The following is a 19,590-nucleotide window of genomic DNA, read 5'->3' on the forward strand; positions in this document are numbered from 1 at the left end:
TCAACGGGCCACCAAAATATTTTGCCACCTTCCTGGTATTTATTTCTATGTTTTTACCAAAGTCTACCTATGACTTTTGTTTAGCTGGTTTTACACAGTGTTTAGGTTTCTTACATTTGTCTGCATTCTCTAAGAGCACAAGCTGACTTATTCACCAGGAACTTTCAATATGCTTTCTTCTTTTCCTTCACTGCCTCTTTAACTTCTGTCTACCATGGATTTCTGATTTTTTTATCCTTACAGATAACCTCACCACATGTCTCTGTCTGAATCAATGTTTTCTTCACGGCTTGCCACTGAAACTCCATGGTTCCCATTTAGTGAAACAATTAGTATTTCAAATTATTGCTGGACAGTGTTTTCAGTTTTCTGTCTTTTGCTGGACTGAACAGATTTTTTTTTCTTTTTTTCAGTCTTAGCATTGCGATGCATGGTTATCCAAAGCATTCTTCACCAATAATTTTAAATGGCTGATCCTGCATTTTATTTGGTACTGCAAACGCAAGTCATACTAGAATAACAAATGCTTAAACCAAAAATAATTATCAGTTGTTATCCTTCTTTCCCCACAGTTCAGTATAACTGATTTTTGGTTTCTAACTCATACCATTTAGAAGTTATTTATCAGCAGAAAGATAAACTAAGATGTATAGCATGTTTATTTGCAAGGTCTACATTTTAAAATTCAACCTAACATTATGATACTAGGGATTTATAGTAGTATTTTTAACAAACACCTTGTATATTGATGTCTTACTATTTCTCTTATTTTGCTCATCTTTCTATTCTTCTGTGGCAACTTGGTGGCTCTTCTATATCACTTGCAATAACTTATTATTTATGTATATTTTTAATGTTTTCATGTATCCTTTATAATTTCAGTAATTCTTAAACTAAAGTCTCATAACTCAGTGGTTAATAGATATCTTTTTTCAAGCATTGTTAATCCACAATCTTTTCTAGTATTATATGAATGTTTTTTTTTTTTTTTAATTATAGGTGTTTGCTTATACTAAGCGGCAACAAATAATGTCAGATGACAGCTGTCTAGATTCAGCCTCACCAAAAGGTCCAGTGAAGCTGATACGCTGCCATGGAATGGGAGGAAACCAGCTATGGACTTATAGCAAAGAAGTAAGAATATTGGTATCTTAATTGAAGCAATAAGAGTTCATAATTATAAAAAATTAAGCAGATAATTAACTTTAACTTACTCTTATAATATTCTTATTCTGTGTTCAAGATCTTTTTTTTTTTTAAAGAAAAAAAAGCAATCTCATTCTAGTATTGCATAGAAGAAATTTCATATGTTTAGGATCTTGATAATTACAGAATATATATCATTAATACCACTAATATATATATATATAATATATATATATATATATATATATATATATAAAATAGTGTTTACAGTGTTTTTTTTTATCTCCCTAATTTTTTGCTTCTTTAGCATTCCTTGTCTTCAATCTGATGTAGAGCAGAATTATTTCTGTATATTATAATTTAGCTTCATTTTGACCTGAGCATATGTAGATGAAAGGGAAGAATATTAAAATTCAGAAATGATAGAGAATGTATGAGTGAAAGAAAACTCAACTTGCTCATTGTGCAGAGGTAGTATATTTGCAACTTAAAACATTAGAGAACATAATTCTATTAGGATAGATCCATTCTACACATATACATGTTGTACTTATGATATGTGATGCTTCTTTAATTCTTTGTGAGGAACAGATAATATATAACATTAAATTAATGTTAACTTTAATTTACTCTTATAATATTCTTATTCTGTGTTCAAGATCTTTTTTTTTTTTTTTTTAGTCTAGTGTCTGGTTTGCATAGAAGAAATTTCATATGTTTAGGATCTTGATAATTACAGAATATGCTTAAGGGTCAAAGCTGCATAACTGAGAGGAGACCTCCACATAGCCTTTAAAGGAATGCGGAGAACTGACCAGAGCTTCTGACCTAATGTCCAATTCTCACCTTCTCGTGGTGCACACTGTTGGGTATCTACTTGGATACTGAATGAACGAGGATGGGCTGGCAGTTTGCGATTTAGCCGACCAAATTGTATTCTTATTGATTAAACCGAAAATAAAAAATGATGGTACAACATGACAAAATTTCATGCCGGCTGGGGCGTCGCCCGGTTAAACAAGGCCCCCGTTACTTTTGCCAGGGAACCAGGGCGAACAGCGAAAAGTCAGCTACTGGAACAAATCGCAAAACAAACCCCAACTCAACATCACCAGAGTTAAAGATCGGTACTATCAACATAAGAAGCCTGAATGGCAAAGAAATGGAGCTAGCTGAGGAATTAGATAAGTACCAGATCGACATAATAGGGGTGACTGAAACAAAAAAGACCAAAACTGGTGAGATCTTTCTGAGCAATAAATACAAAATGTTATATTCAGGCAATGACAATCAAGGAAAAGAAGGAGTAGCCATAGTATTCAACACAAAATACGAAGCTAATCTTCTTGAATGGCAGTCAGTCTCAAGTAGAGTAATGTGGGCAAATATGAGAATGGGGAACTGGACAATGAGACTTATTTGTGCCTATGGTCCCACAGAAGGTTCTACTAAAGTAGAAGTGGAGGAATTTTTTGAGGCGTTAGAAAAAGCGATTGACACAATGAAAAAGGAAAAGTTGGTCCTTGTTGGGGATCTAAATAGCAGAGTAGGAAATGATTGTCATACATACAAAAATATTTTGGGAAAATTTGGAGAAAAGAGCAAAGTTAATAATAATGGCAAATATCGGTTGGATTTCTGCTCAGGATATGGACTGGTTATTACTAACACCATGTCCCAACATAAAAATGTGCACAAATTCACATGGAGAGAAGAGGCTAGGAATAAGAAACGTCTCATTGACTATGTTATTGTTGATAGTGATGTTTTCTCCCTGGTGCAGGACACCAGAGTGTACAGAGGATTTCAAATTGGAAGTGATCACTATTTAGTCTTGAGCAGGATAAAATTGAATTTCATATTCAAAAGAATAACATGTAAGAAAGTTTTAAAGCGAATAAAAGTTGAGCAGTTCTCAGATGTGAACTGTAGACTAAAATACACAAAGATTATTGAAGAAAAAATGAAAGAGTTTGAGAACAGGAATCAAATCTTGGAGATTCAATGGCAAAGTCTGAAGAAAACATTGATTGATTCTGCCAGAGAGGCATGTGGTGAGGTTGTCTGCAAGGATAAAAAAATCAGAACTCCCTGGTGGACACAGGAAGTTAAAGAGGTAGTGAAGGTAAAGAAGAAAGCATATCAAAAGCTCCTGTCAAATAAGTCAGCTTGTGCTCTTAGAGAATATAGAGACAAATGCAAGAATGCTAAACACTGTGTAAAACTAGCCAAACAAAAGTCATGGGAGGACTTTGGCAAGAATATAGAAAATAAATATCAAGAAGGTGGCAAAATATTCTGGAGGTTGTTGAAAAAGCTTAGGAATGGAGGAAAGAGTGCTGTAAAGGGAGTTAGAGATGATAAAGGTGACATAAAAACGGGAGAAAAAGATATCCTTGAAGTATGGAGTAATTACTTTGAAAAACTGCTAAATGAAACAAGCAGTGATGACAGCACAGTGGTAAAAAACACTGACCAGGCATGCAGTCAGGAATATATATCCATACTTGAAGTAGAAAAACCAATCAAAGGCTTGAAATGTGGAAAGGCAGCAGGAGTAGATGATATTCGACCAGAAATGCTGAAGTATGGTGGTATAAGAGTCTTACAGTGGCTGCACTGCATAGTTCAGAAAGCCTGGACAGAGGGACGAATTCCCAATGATTGGAGTAGAGCTCTCATAGTACCCATATATAAAAAGGGAAATAAAACTGAATGTGAGAATTACAGAAGTATTTCCTCACTGAGTGTTCCTGGCAAGATCTATGCAAGTATACTTGAGAAACGGTTGAGAAGAATTGTGGAAGAAAAGCTTGGTGAAGAACAAGCTAGATTCAGGCCAAATACAGGCTGTCTGGATCAGATCTTCACTTTACGACAAATAGTTGAGAAAGCATGGGAATATAACAAAGATCTGTATTTAAGTTTTGTAGATTTGGAAAAGGCATATGACAAGGTGCCAAGAGAGAAGCTATTCAATACGCTGCAGTTATATGGTGTCAATGGGGCATTATATCAAGCAATACTTAGTCTTTATTTGAGTTGTGAGTCAGCAGTTAGAATTGAAGGAAGTACAGGAAGATGGTTTAATGTTAATTCTGGTGTGAGACAAGGATGTACATTATCCCCTCTGTTATTCATTATCTATATGGATCACATTATGAAGGAAAGTGGTATTAAACATGATATCAAAATTGGAGATGTTAATGTCAGCTCTTTGCTTTATGCGGATGAATGTTATACTTCTAAATAAATCTACTACAAGTCTGCAAGATTCTCTGACTAAATTGAATAGCTGTTATAATAGATATGGTATGAAGGTCAGCAATAAGAAGACAAAGACAATGAAAATAGGCAGAATCATTGAAAATGTCAACTGTGTTGTGAATGGAGAACCTGTGGAACAAGTAAAACATTTCAGCTACTTAGGCACAATTTTTACTGAAGATGGTAAATTAAATATAGAAATAGACAACAGAATCAGCAAAGCTGGTATGGTGGGAAGTCAATTGAATAAATTCATATGGAATAAGAGAGAAATTAGTCGGAACACTAAATTAGCTGTATACAAGGCAGTGTTCAAACCAGTTTTAACTTATGGATCTGAGAGCTGGGTCAGAAGTAAAACACTTGACCAAAGACTAGAGACCACAGATATGAGAGTCCTGAGAAAGGTTATAGGCGTGAACAGATGGCATCAATGGCAATATCATATTAAAAACGAGGATATTAGGAAAGAACTTGACATTGTCAGCATCCAGGAATGCGTTAGCAGAGCTAATCTCAGGTGGTATGGTCACTTAAACAGAATGGGCAAGGAAAGATTAGCAAAGCAAGTGTTCTCTGCCAGGTTGGCAGCAAAATGACCCAGAGGAAGACCAAGATATAGGTGGATTAATACGGTACAAAGTGCCTTAGACGATAGAAATATAAGATCTGATAATGTTGGAGTCTTGACAAGTAACAGACTGATTTGGAGGAAATTTGTAGATAGGAAGTTAGTAATGATGTAATTTTTTTTTCATGTAGTACTATCATATCCTGTACGCCCCTTAAGGGTACATAGCAGGAATTTGATGATGATGATGAAATTAATGTTATATTTTACTGCCCTGGCTAAGGGGATAGCGGCACTTCTGCCATGCGATAGGTTGCAGGCTTAAATCCTGCCACAGGCAGGAATGATAGTGAATGTTGGCCTTTAGTGGTAGATGAAGTTATTTCCCATTGTGAGACCACATTGCATATGTAGATGCCTGAAGTGACTGAAAAAAAAAGTTCCATATTTGGTCTTGGAAACAATTACTCAGCCCACAGTATTAATGTATGATAGGTGTGTGTGCCTGTATGTTGGTATCAGAAGTGGAAGATGAATGTAAACAAGCAGGACAAGTGGCATGTTAAGATATGATACATTTGAGAATTAAATATGGGATGGGGATAGAAGTTGAATTCTGTGGAGAAATTGGTGTACAAGAATACTTGTACTGGTGTACAAATAGAAATAAGCCTGAAGAAAGGATATCATGCAAAGAAGTGACATAGAATGTATGTGTGAAAGAAAACTCAACTTACTCATTGTGCAGAGGTAGCTCTCTTTTCAACTTGAAACATTAGAGAACATAATTGTAGTAGGATAGATCCATTTTGTAATTTATGAGAGAGTGTTTTTTATGTGGATTTTAAAAATTTTATGTAAACCTATAATACATTTGTACCAAGATTGAATTAAGGATTTGTTTTCTATTTTTATTAATTTTATATATATATACATATATATAGGAAGATTGATTTCTAATTCATCCTGGCAACTGAAAATGTTATCAGACTTGTCCCATAGGACTGTATGGCTAAGGTTTTCTTCATTAGAATCGGCCGAGAACAGAACATGATTTGATAAAGCACTCGCTTGCGTTCTCCTGTAACTGACGAATATCTTATGTTTTTCAATGCGTAACTCGATTTTGTTTTCATTTTTCTCAGTTTCTAGTCATTCAATATTTTTTAAAATATATATAAAACATTTAATATCAATTTAATTTAGCACGGGGTGCTTAAGGGTCAAAGCTGTATAACTGAGAGGAGACCTCCACATAGCCTTTAAAGGAATGCGGAGAACCGACCAGGGCTTCTGACCTAATGTCCAATCCTCACCTTCTCGTGGTGCACCCTGTTGGGTATCTACTTTGATACTGAACGAACGAGGATGGGCTGGCAATTTGGGATTTAGCCGACCAAATTGTATTCTTATTGGTTAAACCAAAATAAAAAATGATGGTACAACATGACAAAATTTCATGCCGGCTGGGGCGTCGCCCGGTTAAACAAGGCCCCCATTGTTTTCGCCAGGGAACCAGGGCGAACAGCGAAAAGTCAGCTACTGGAACAAATCTGAAAACAAACCCCAACTCAACATCACCAGAGTTAGATCGGTACTATCAACGTAAGAAGCCTGAATGGCAAAGAAATGGAGCTAGCTGAGGAATTAGATAAGTACCAGATCGACATAATAGGGGTGACTGAAACAAAAAAGACCAAAACTGGTGAGATCTTTCTGAGCAATAAATACAAAATGTTATATTCAGGCAATAACAATCAAGGAAAAGAAGGAGTAGCCATAGTATTCAACACAAAATACGAGGCTAATCTTCTTGAATGGCAGTCAGTCTCAAGTAGAGTAATGTGGGCAAATATGAGGCTTTAGAAAAAGCAACTGACACAATGAAAAAGGAAAAGTTGGTCCTTGTTGGGGATCTAAATAGTAGAGTAGGAAATGATTGTGAGACATACAAAAATATTTTGGGAAAATTTGGAGAAAAGAGCAAAGCTAATAATAATGGCAAATATCTGTTGGATTTCTGCTCAGGACATGGACTGGTTATTACTAACACCATGTTCCAACATAAAAATGTGCACAAATTCACATGGAGAGAAGAGGCTAGGAATAAGAAAAGTCTCATTGACTATGTTATTGTTGATAGTGATGTTTTCTCCCTGGTGCAGGACACCAGAGTGTACAGAGGATTTGAAATTGGAAGTGATCACTATTTAGTCTTGAGCAGGATAAAATTGAATTTCATATTCAAAAGAATAACATGTAAGAAAGTTTTAAAGCGAATAAAAGTTGAGCAGTTCTCAGATGTGAACTGTAGACTAAAATACACAAAGATTATTGAAGAAAAAATGAAAGAGTTTGAGAACAGGAATCAAATCTTGGAGATTCAGTGGCAAACTCTGAAGGAAACATTGATTGATTCTGCCAGAGAGGCATGTGGTGAGGTTGTGTGCAAAGATAAAAAAATCAGAACTCCCTGGTGGACACAGGAAGTTAAAGAGGCAGTGAAGGAAAAGAAGAAAGCATATCAAAAGTTCCTGGCAAATAAGTCAGCTTTTACTCTTACAGAATACAGAGACAAATGTAAGAAAGCTAAACAGTGTGTAAAACTAGCTAAACAAAAGTCATGGGAGGACTTTGGCAAGAATATAGAAAATAAATATCAAGAAGGTGGCAAAATATTCTGGAGGTTGTTGAAGAAGCTTAGGAATGGAGGAAAGAGTGCTGTAAAAGGAATTAGAGATGATAAAGGTGAAATGAAAACAGGAGAAAAAGATATCCTTGAAGTATGGAGTAATTACTTTGAAAAACTGCTAAATGAATCAAGCAGTGATGACAGCACAGTGATAAAAAAACACTGACCTGGCATGCACTCAGGAATACATATCCATACTTGAAGTAGAAAAAGCCATCAAAGGCTTGAAATGTGGAAAGGCAGCAGGAGTAGATGATATTCGACCAGAAATGCTGAAGTATGGTGGTATAAGAGTCTTACAGTGGCTGCACTGCATAGTTCAGAAAGCCTGGACAGAGGGACGAATTCCAGATGATTGGAGTAGAGCTCTCATAGTACCCATATATAAAAAGGGAAATAAAACTGAATGTGAGAATTACAGAGGTATTTCCCTACTGAGTGTTCCTGGCAAGATCTATGCAAGTATACTTGAGAAACGGTTGAGAAGAATTGTGGAAGAAAAGCTTGGTGAAGAGCAAGCTGGATTCAGGCCAAATAGAGGCTGTCAGGATCAGATCTTCACTTTACGACAAATGGTCGAGAAAGCATGGGAATATAACAAAGATCTGTATTTAAGTTTTGTCGATTTGGAAAAGGCATATGACAAGGTGCCAAGAGAGAAGCTATTCAATACGCTGCAGTTATATGGTGTCAATGGGGCATTATATCAAGCAATACTTAGTCTTTATTTGAGTTGTGAGTCAGCAGTTAGAATTGAAGGAAGTACAGGAAGATGGTTTAATGTTAAATCTGGTGTGAGACAAGGATGTACATTATCCCCTCTGTTATTCATTATCTATATGGATCACATTATGAAGGAATGTGGTATTAAACCTGATATCAAAATTGGAGATGTTAATGTCATCTCTTTGCTTTATGCAGATGATGTTATACTTCTAAATAAATCCGCTACAAGTCTGAAAGATTCTCTGACTAAATTGAATAGCTGTTGTAATAGATATGGTATGAAGGTCAGCAATAAAAAGACAAAGACAATGAAAATAGGCAGAATCATTGAAAATGTCAACTGTGTTGTGAATGGAGAACCTGTGGAACAAGTAAAACATTTCAGCTACTTAGGCACAATTTTTACTGAAGATGGTAAACTAAATATAGAAATAGACAACAGAATCAGCAAAGCTGGTATTGTGGGAAGTCAATTGAATAAATTCATATGGAATAAGAGAGAAATTAGTCGGAACACTAAATTAGCTGTATACAAGACTGTGTTCAAACCAATTTTAACTTATGGATCTGAGAGCTGGGTCAGAAGTAAAACACTTGACCAAAGAGTAGAAACCGCAGATATGAGAGTCCTGAGAAAGATTAGAGGCGTGAACAGATGGCATCAATGGCAATATCATATTAAAAATGAGGATATTAGGAAAGAACTTGACATTGTCAGCATCCAGGAATGCGTTAGCAGAGCTAATCTCAGATGGTATGGTCACTTAAATAGAATGGGAGAAGAAAGATTAGCAGAACAAGTGTTCTCTGCCAGGTTGGCAGGAAAACGACCCAGAGGAAGACCAAGATATAGGTGGATTGATATGGTACAAAGTGCCTTAGACAATAGAAATATAAGATCTGATAATGTTGGAGTCTTGACAAGTAACAGACTGATTTGGAAGAAAATTGTAGATAGGAAGTTAGTAATGATGTAATTTTTTCATGTAGTACTGTCATATCCTGTACACCCCTTGAGGGTACATGGCAGGAATTTGATGATGATGATGATTAATTTAGCACAATAATTATAGTTTTACAGTTACTGATGCATAAGTGTTGTCACAAACCTGTTGCAGAACTCAAGCACAATGAGTTCACCCATGCGAAAGAAGACCTGGTTCAATGTGGCCATCGTTCTCGTGGACCAGAAATTTAATTCTGTACACAGCATTCTCAACAGCAGAATAACATTTCTGAAAAAATGTGTAATATGATGTCCTTTAAGGCTGCCAACTTTGCTACACCTCCACAATAGGCATTAGCCTTCAGGTAACCCCATAACCAAAAATCACATGGAGAATATCAGGGGAGTGAGGTGGCTGTGCAACTGAAAAGAAGTGACTAATCACTCTTTCTTCTGTGAAATAATGCCATAAAAGCTGCTGTACCATTCGTGCATTGGTGGGAGGTGCTCCATCTTGCATAAAAATTATCTTGTCAAGATATCATCATTGCTGAAGTTATAGAATGATGAAACTGTTCAGCATATTGCAATATTTCTGTGTGGCAATGGATCAAGTTACTGGTCCTGTCGGAGTGGTGTCCTGAAAAAAGAATAGCACTATTATAATATCTGCTATGAAGCTCACCAAACAGTAATTTTTGGTGAATGTAATTGAAGTTCCCACATGGGATGATTTGAAAGCCCACATTCAACAATTTTGTTTATTTACATTCCTGTTCAGATAAAAATGTGCCTTATCTTCCTACAAATTTTTCTGAGGCCAAGCAATGTCGACTTCCAATCTTACCAGAAACATCAGAGCAAATGTAAGTTGCTTATCATAATCATCATGTAGCAGCTACTGTACATGGCTGATCTTGTTTCTTGATTTTGATGAATAAATGTAATAATTTTCTGCATATCCAATTGTCATGCTATTCCATGGGTGCTGTTACAACCAGCAACATTTTCATGTGATCTGTCGACAATCACTGTAGTAACTTCTTCAATTACCCGTGGTGACACTGATTTCTGTCTCCTCTGCCAGGTTGAACTTCGAAAGATCCTATTTCTTCAAACTTCTGAATCATTTATCTAACTGTGTTGGCTGACAGAGGACCTTTATGCATGATCTGGCAGGTTCTAAACTCACGAAGAGCAACTGATGCATTGCACTCTTTAAGGTAAAATAACTTTACTAGTAACGTGTGATAAGGTAAAGTGTAATGCATGTTGAACACAACTATCATTAGGAATGTGTTTGTGAAGTTTTCCCTTTATTTTCTAGCTCTTATGATGCCTGCAGAACAGGTGTTCAATTTCGCTCTATGCAAATTTTCGGCTTCCTGTGCCAAACGGTGTCATATTCCCCCTGTCAGTGACTTTTCAAACTAAAATATTTTTTTTTTAGCAGAATCCTTCTTTCCATGTTTTGTGTGTTTAACTGGGAGACATGTAAAATGTCAGACTTTGGTGGAATCAAAGTTTATGATATTTTACATTTCCTGCCTAAATTCTGAAGAATCATTCAAGCTACTCAGAAACAAAATGTAGGTATATTAAGTGGTATAGTGATACATAAATTATATGGGTTAATACTGTGTTAAAGAAGTTAACTAATTATTGGTTAGAGCAGGAGCTAAAATATGAATGATATATTCTGTTTGAGATAACATAATGTTATTTTTTTTTTATTTATTTCAGAGCCAAACTATTAAACATACAAATACAGGGAAATGTTTAGATAAACCAGATGACCAGGAAGTTTCCTTACCCGTTTTAAAGGACTGTGATGGCCGTGACTCCCAGAAATGGATAATGCAAGGAAGATTTAAGTGGCAAGCATCATAACATGCCAAATTATGTTCCCGCCTTCACCCCTTGAACAGTGCTCATTATCATTCAATTAAAATAAATTGATGGGTCCGTTAGCCATTTGACTTCATGCATGGTCTTCCATTATGGCTGTGTAAGCAGGATTGCTGCCAAAGTGGTGCTCTGACTTGTAAAGAAATGATTTTTCATCAAATCAAGACACTGGAAACCTCACCTCCCTCCCCTTTTGCTCTCTCTCTCTTTCTCTCCTCCACAATTGTGCCTTCAGAACATGAATAGTGAATTCTTCAGCAAATTGAACATAAAAATCTGGCAGGGCTAGATAAGAGAGAGAAAAGTGTTAACAGTATTAAAACATTCCACTTATTAAGCTGTTTGAAAATTGTTAATGATGTTCCTGTATATTTAGAGGTTTTGGGAAGGTTGTGATATTTTAAGTAATGCAGTGGGAAAATTTTATTGTTTTGTTGTTTTGGGGAATGGGATATATCTACAGTTTTCAATAATAGTTTTGAGATAGTCGCTATTGCTCAGAACCCATATTTTCAGTTGTAGAAAAAACTTTATCATTTGGGGAACAAAAATCACAATTTAAGTTATCACCATAAGAACAGTAACGTATGATTCATACAGTATGTGTGAATAATTTGCACTTTAATCCATTAGATAATGACAACTTCCCCCAATCCTTTATCTGTTTATGATGCTGGCTCTTGTGCCAATTTGAATTCCAAGTTTTATGCTTAGTATTCTTTGTGATAAGGAAGAGTTGTCTTATGTTAAGGTAATGTTTGGAGACTAACTATTTTTAATAAAGATGTTTTAAATATGTTCCATGAGGCTTGATATCCTAATAAGTGAACATACTTGTAATTTTGGATAAGGATTGTTATAGCTTAAAAAATATTATTTCCTTTTTTCATTTTTATTTTGTAAATTGCACATGTTAATTTGGAAACAGTTGGTATACACTAACAAGGCTGAATTTTCATGAAACTTACCTGACAGATAAAATATTTATCATAATTTACAAATGTATAGGGCACATTTTTTTTTTTTATTATTATTTATGATCATAGCTTTATTTCTTAATGTGAATTTTTGGGAGTTATTACCTTCGTATCATTTTCACATTTTTCATAACATTTCTGTTTTTTGTTGTTGTCAGTAAAAGATATTAAGAAGATTCAAAGAATTTGTCATTTATGTTATGAATAAACAGAATTTCTGGAAGTACAATTTTGTATCACATCATGTTTGAAAAAAAAAGCATTTTAGTACTTCTCTGAGTTACTGGAACAGTGCTTTAAATTATTTCAAAAGTGACAGTGACAAATAATTATGAAAATAAATATGCAGAAATATGTCTGACAAAATGTGTTTAAACATTTAAAATCTGCATTCTGAAATGTTTATATTCTTTTTTTTTAATAACTATTTGCCTTTGACCAGTTAAAATCAGTGGCAAATAATTATCATGATTTGACTTCACTTATCATGCAAGCAGAACTTATTAGTTGTATTTCAAAATTATTTCATCCAGAACAGTTTTTTTTTAATCTGGCCAAACATATTAGTAACTTATATTATAGGAAACTGCATCTATTAAATAAGCCTTTTACCAATAGCAATAAACACAGTGTAGAACTATGCATCATAACAAATATCTGTGAAATAAGTTACCATAATAAACATTATGGTAACAAATATTTTTTTTTAAAATTCTACTTTCTACTATAAGAGTGAAATACATCAAATATTAGAAAACAATTAAAACTATATAGTTATAGAGAAAGAAGAGAAACTACAGTAGATATTAGAAAATACTGTTGTGTAATAAAAATATGTATGTTATAAAGCACTGTAAAGGTGAACTGTATTATCATTAAGAACAGCTGTCAGATGTGTTGATGCTCCCTTTTTGGTTAAGTATGAAAGCATCAACTACTTCATTTCTCAATCTTATAATTAGTGAAAATAAGTACCCAAAAAAAAAAAAAAAAAAAAAAAAGCCAGAAATCTGTAGCACCTTAGTATTGTGGATGAGTTTGAGGCTGACTGATCCAGGAACCCTGCTACAGAGAACTACTCATGCCCATTTTCATTCCAGAATAAGCATGTATTATGATGGACATTGAAAATCTTCTACCAACTAGAGATTTCACAAAAATCTATGCTATATTGGGATTTTAACGTGTCTTTAACTGAATGGAGGTATTATCCGCTCACCAACTAAAGTGAGTTAATATTTATAATTATTACCAAAAATATTCATTGCTTACTAAATGTTAATTTAATGAAAATATAATTTTAAATTTTATTTAAATAATTTTAAAACTTTAAATTAATACATAGTGAGATAGAAATGTGAATTATTTTTAAAGCACATTATTCATGCCATGTTAAAATTAATGGTGTGTCATCCTGAGCAAAGATTTAGGAGGGGCATGTAGAAAGGAATAAAATAAAATATGATCACCTAATTCATTCCAGTACCTTTTTAGCTTTGTCCACATCAAATAAGTTCACTTTTTTCAATGTATTAAAATTTATTTCAGTAATTTATCTGTGTGGAAAGAAGATTTCATCTTATTTAAATGGATTTAATTTTTTAATTTGTTTTAGAAGGAAGAGATGCTGTTCACTTGAATAGCATTAGTAAGAATGAATTATCATCAACAAGGGTTCCAAGACTTACTGTGGGAAGCCTACATTATTCACATAATATCTATTGTACCTCTCCTTAAACATTCACTGACAGTGTGCTCACAACCATCTCTGGAAATCTTTTCCATTCATTCATTCATCACTTTCCAAACAAAAAAATCTAGTCCTCACATCCCTGCTAATTTTTAATCATCATTGGGAGAAACCCTTTGTTCTTTCCTCTCCAAGCATGTATTGTAAAATTTCCTCTCCACCTATTCTATGAAACCACTTTAGGAACTTATACATTTCACTCATTCCTACTCCTCTCTCAATTTTTGTAACCCACAAACCTTCAATTTTTTCTTATATGAAGCATTCCATAGACTGATACCATCTTGGTCATCTGCCCTCTGGATTCTCTGTACTCTCAAGAAACTCAGGTGACGAAATCTGAGCAAATCCAGAAATGGTCATGTTAATACCATATAAAGAGGAAGAGGAATTATCCTTATCCCAACTGATCATTATTTTTAAACATCTAGGTGATATTTTGCAATATGAACTACTAATCATTATCCTTTGGTTGCAATGTCAGTTTATTCAGATCATCTTTAATGAATTAAATTGTTACTTTTATTTAGTTTCTTATTTAGAGCAGCTGACTTAGAGGTATTGAAGCTATTGCAAGAAATTTATTCAAACACAGCAGTAAAACTGGATAAGATATCAGCACAAGTGCTGAAGGAGTAAAGCAATTCCCCTGACCTAGTTTTTCAACTTGAGTCTAAACATGAGCAAGATTTCTAGTGAGTTGAAGGAGGACCAGATAATTCCATTATAATGTAAGTGGAGCTAAGACAGAAGAAACCATTTATATAGACTGTTCATTATCTTTGGAGTAGTTAAGGTACAGGAGAGGCTGGTATGAACATGCATCCAGAAGTGAGTAGGTAGCACTCTGATTATCGGTAGAAACAACTTTCTTACTTTGTTAAAGTTGGGTCTTCTTTAACAATCTACTCACATTCTGTAATAGAGTAACAGCAAAGTCCGATAGAGGGAATGAATATACCATGATATTTTTGGATTTTGCCTGGAAAATATTTGACAGGATTTCATGTGAGAGGTTGTTACCCTAACCCAGAGAGATGAGTATGCAAAATAGACTTGGCATGGAGATTATTGACTAGCATGTATCTGAAAGTCGTGTATGAAGGTGCCAACTCTAGGAGGAGGGTGACTACTGGGTGTACCTCAAGATTCCATATTAGCCATTGCTGTTTAGCTTGTATGGTAATGATATTGGGATAGGCTAGAAGATACTATGAAGGTGAAAGTCATGTATGAAGGTGCCAACTCTAGGAGGAGGGTGACTACTGGGTGTACCTCAAGATTCCATATTGGCCATTGCTGTTTAGCTTGTATGGTAATGATATTGGGATAGGCTAGAAGATACTATGAAGTTAATTTCTGATAATGCAAAATTGGGAAGTGATAAGGAATATAACTGATTAAAAAAAAAATCTGCAGGCTAATTTAAATAGATTGGTTCTATGGGTAAATGATAGTGAGTGCCAATTCAATGTTGCCAAATGTGTTTTGGACTGAGGGCATTCCTTGTAGAGTATTATATTAATAAGAATTGCTGCAAGTGGTTAGTGAAGCCAGAGAGCTGGAGGCAATGGTGGACAGTTCTTTAAGTGTACTGCATTGCTAAAGTGGTTAAATCATCACATCAGATAACTGCAATGTTGAAGAGAATATTAATTTATAGGAATAAAGATGTTATTCTTCCACTTTGTGGAACTTTTTTTAAAGACTACATTTTGGTTATTGTGCTCAAATATGGTCACTTGGGTTCTGTGGAAATGAAGAAACAAAGATCCCACAGAGAGTAACCAAGATGATATCTGGCCTATGGAATTGTGCATATGAGGAGAGAGATTTGAAGAAATGCAGTCTTCAAAGTTTGGGTAATAAATAGATACATTAGGGAAGATATGATAGAAGTGGACAAGTTAGTAAGTTAATCTTATAAGTGAGATTTTGTAATTCATTTCAGGTAGATGGAGAACTGGGATCATCTCTGGAAGTTGCATAAAGCTGAAGTTAAGAAGTTATGTCTAGATTCTTCTCATGGTATGTGGTGGTGAAATGGGATAATGTTTGATGGCCGTCCCCAGTTTAGCATCAACAGCAAAACAACTGAATATTATCATTCAAATTATTCTCAGTATGTTATTAATATACAAATTAAACAGAAGTAGCCCAAGTATAGAGCTCTGTCACACATTACTAGCCACTTACTTCTCTTTAATTTTACTTTATCATAATACTATTGTTTGTCCATCAGCTGCCACCTTATCCATATTATCAGCCTCATAGTCATCCCTCTTTGCAAAGTCATCAATATCATAGGTAATCATTCTCCTTATCTGACTCATCTATGTCACTTTATTATAGAAAGTGAGTGCATTATAAGACACAAAGTTATGCTGCCCCTTATAAAATATATTTCTGTCTACCCATTCCTGAATTCGTGCCTTAGCCAATTTTTTTATAACCTTTACCACCACTCTGTGATGCTGACAGGTCAATTTGTTACCTCATCCTGCAAGCCTCTCATATATATAATGGACCAGTTTTGTTCTCTTTCCTTCCTCTTTCTCCAGGGATGATGCCTAATATCCTGAAATTAATGGGTTTTTCTACTTGGAATTCTTTGTGTTCTTCATCTTGCAAAACAGATAACCAGTCAGGCTGCATGCAACTTAGAGATAGTATACTGTCCTCATTGTCTAAGGTATTCTGGATGTAATTTTCACCAAACCAATAAGGTTTCTTTTATAAAATACACATATTTACTCTCTCTCCTTCTCCTTCCTACATTGTTATATAGTTTTATGGCATAGTAATTCTTCCACTGGAAAATATGTATCATTCAGTGTATTTATTTAGAAAAGGTTTGCAAACACTTCTGGTTTTCCTTTCTAATTTGTGTCTGCCTCACTACTCACAGAATCGCCTAAACCTTCTGGTTCATGGTTATTTTCTTTAATAACACAAATGAAAGAATAGAATCTTGAGCAAACATTGTCTGGATTTTTTCATCATTCAAATCTTCTTATATTACAACACTGTTTTGTAAACTTTATTATCTGTCTAAAGAGATCACTCTTTAGACAGATACTCACAATACTGTGAGTATTTTGTCATTGGTGTATAGTTTATTATAGTAAACTATACACCAATGACAAAATATTCACAGGTATAGTTTATTATAGTAAATTTTCTTCATATGACACTCAAAAAAATAACATCTGGTAGAGAATAGGATCATTGAATTATTTCATCATTCATAAATAAATATTCACTCAAAATAATTTGTCCTTTTAGAAATAAGTTTAGGGATTATTTTTAAATGATGTGCCCTATATGATGTAAAATATGGTTATTTTGCTGTTTCGAAAATAATGTATTAAAAATAACTGAATTCAATTTTATCAGCCAATTCCCATTTCAAATTCGAAACAGAATTTGAATCTGAAATCAAAGCAAAACATTTTTTGGGAACAATAGGGAGCTGAAAATTTTTATTCTTTCATTTAACTGAACAGGCACACTTCTCTGATATATATTAAATTTGAATAAAAAGGTAAAGTTTTTATTGGACTTATAATTAGTTTCATTAGCATAAATAGCTTTGCTTTGTCTAATTTAAAAGCATTTTATTGGACTTTATGACTGATTCACTGATGAACCACTTTAGTATGACGCAGATTAATTTATGGCAACTGTGTAATATTTATTTAACTTATTTACTGATGATGATTAAGTTGACTTTTATATAGAAAAATTATTTCTTGAAAAGTTTCTCAAAAAAAAAATGACTACACTTGAAAAATAGTAGTTTTTTAGGATATTCTTATTTAATTTTAAAAGTCAAAACTGAGCATGATATTGTTAATATTTATATAAAATTAACATATATATCTGTTCAGTAAAATCATTTAAGTTTGGGGTATCAATTTCATAAAGGAAAATGGATCAATGATAAAATAATATGCACAACTGTCTTTTTAATTGTTGTTGTTTTTAATTTTAGAAAATTCTGATCATATTCTTAAGTATGTGTACATTTTTGGCATGCCTTTTAATAGGGAATGAAAGGTAAATATATGCTCCAAGTGATGTATAGCAGTTTGATCTTTCAGGTATTTGTCATAAAAAGAAAAAATAATAATTTTTAATGACCAAGCCTAGCAATAAAATGTATTTGTATTGGTTAGCACTTGTAAGTACTTATAGTTTTTTTTTTTTTTTTCTGCTTTTGTAAGCTCAAACTTTTGTGTTAACTGCACTGCACTACTAACTAGCTTTCCCTTTTCCTCTCCCTTTAGTAATCTCCACACTTCGACTACTCACTTTTATGCAAATAAAGAAACATGACATGCTTAAATTTATACGTGTGGATAGGCTTATGTGTTCGTCAGACATTTTTGTAATAGATTTCACGGTTTGATATGAACACAGATGATTAAGAAAATAACTATTTATTAACTTAAAAGCTAATATTTCGCTGGTATTATATCCAGCATCTTCAGAGCACACAACACAAAGTTTGTTGCAAATGCAAAACAACCACAATCCGGTGTAACAGTGAGGCTAGTAAAAGTAATTGCAGCGTGCAACACAAGACTATGACGGCATCTAGGTTTAAAAAAAAAAAAAAAAAAATTCGAAGTTTTGAAATAGTAGTCCAAATGATAGTCTTAGAAAGTTTGAAAAAATGAAATAAAATAAAAATAATAAATATTAATTTGGTCTTAAGATGACTGTCTCCCAAATCTTTGGTAGATTTGTACAGCCATACTTGTTAACGTTTGGAGTATGTTTTAAGGCTTCTGTTGATTCCAGAATTGCTGCTGCAATTACTTTTACTAGCCCCCACTGTTACACCGGATTGTGGTTGTTTTGCATTTGTAACAAACTTTGTGTTGTGTGCTCTGAAGATGCTGGATATAATACCAGCGAAATATTAGCTTTTAAGTTAATAAATAGTTATTTTCTTAATCATCTGTGTTCATATCAAACCATGAAATCTATTACAAAAATGCTTAAATTTAGAATGAGATGATGCAAAGGTGACATGTTAAGATAGTTTGTTAATAATAAGTTAAAAACAATATGATGTTTTGATATGTTTAATTAATCCTCTAATTAAATGCATGAAAATGAAGATCTGAAAGGCAGTTGTAATTCTTCCTTGTCACTTTTGAGCATGTTTCTTAGCTATGCATTAGATAAATAAGTGTGTAAATTTCCAAAAGTTTATGCTGTTTTAATTGCAGTAAATCCTAATTATTTTATATTATCAGTTACCTTGTTTTTCATATTTAATGGTTTATTCAGTTTAATAGAAATGCCCTTTAAATTTCTTAATTTTTTTCCCAGTAATAATAAATATTTATGCAATATAGAAATCTCAAAATAATTTATCATGTTTAGAATGATTAAAATGCTAGCACAGTAATCCACCATAAAAATAATGACTTCAATTATCTGACCCTTGCATGTAAACCAACTTTTTTTATCTCAGTTATCTACTTACAACTCACATCTTTCAGCCTTGATAGGAAGGAAAAAGAAGCTCAGTTTATTGAATTCTGCTGTAATGTTAAAGATTTTTGTGATTCCCTTTTGTATTATAATGAATTG

At 33.7% G+C, this 19,590-nt stretch overlaps 1 protein-coding gene across 1 annotated transcript in view; it reads left to right on the forward strand.

Annotated features, from left to right (window-relative positions):
• Pgant5 (polypeptide N-acetylgalactosaminyltransferase 5) overlaps nucleotides 1–12,055 on the forward strand; it is a 325,123-nt gene extending 313,068 nt beyond the window's left edge. Inside the window, exons 13-14 of the mRNA XM_090394846.1 lie at nucleotides 1,000–1,134; nucleotides 11,092–12,055. Of these exons, the coding sequence (XP_090250972.1) occupies nucleotides 1,000–1,134; nucleotides 11,092–11,238 (282 nt within the window). The 3' untranslated portion in view covers nucleotides 11,239–12,055. The remainder of the gene's footprint in view (nucleotides 1–999; nucleotides 1,135–11,091) is intronic.
• Nucleotides 12,056–19,590: the final 7,535 nt, after the last annotated feature.

Source organism: Typopeltis vanoorti, chromosome 6, assembly GCF_054136105.1.
Source record: "Typopeltis vanoorti isolate ZY-2024b chromosome 6, IOZ_Tvanoo_1.0, whole genome shotgun sequence".
In the NCBI taxonomy this organism is placed as follows: domain Eukaryota; kingdom Metazoa; phylum Arthropoda; class Arachnida; order Uropygi; family Thelyphonidae; genus Typopeltis; species Typopeltis vanoorti.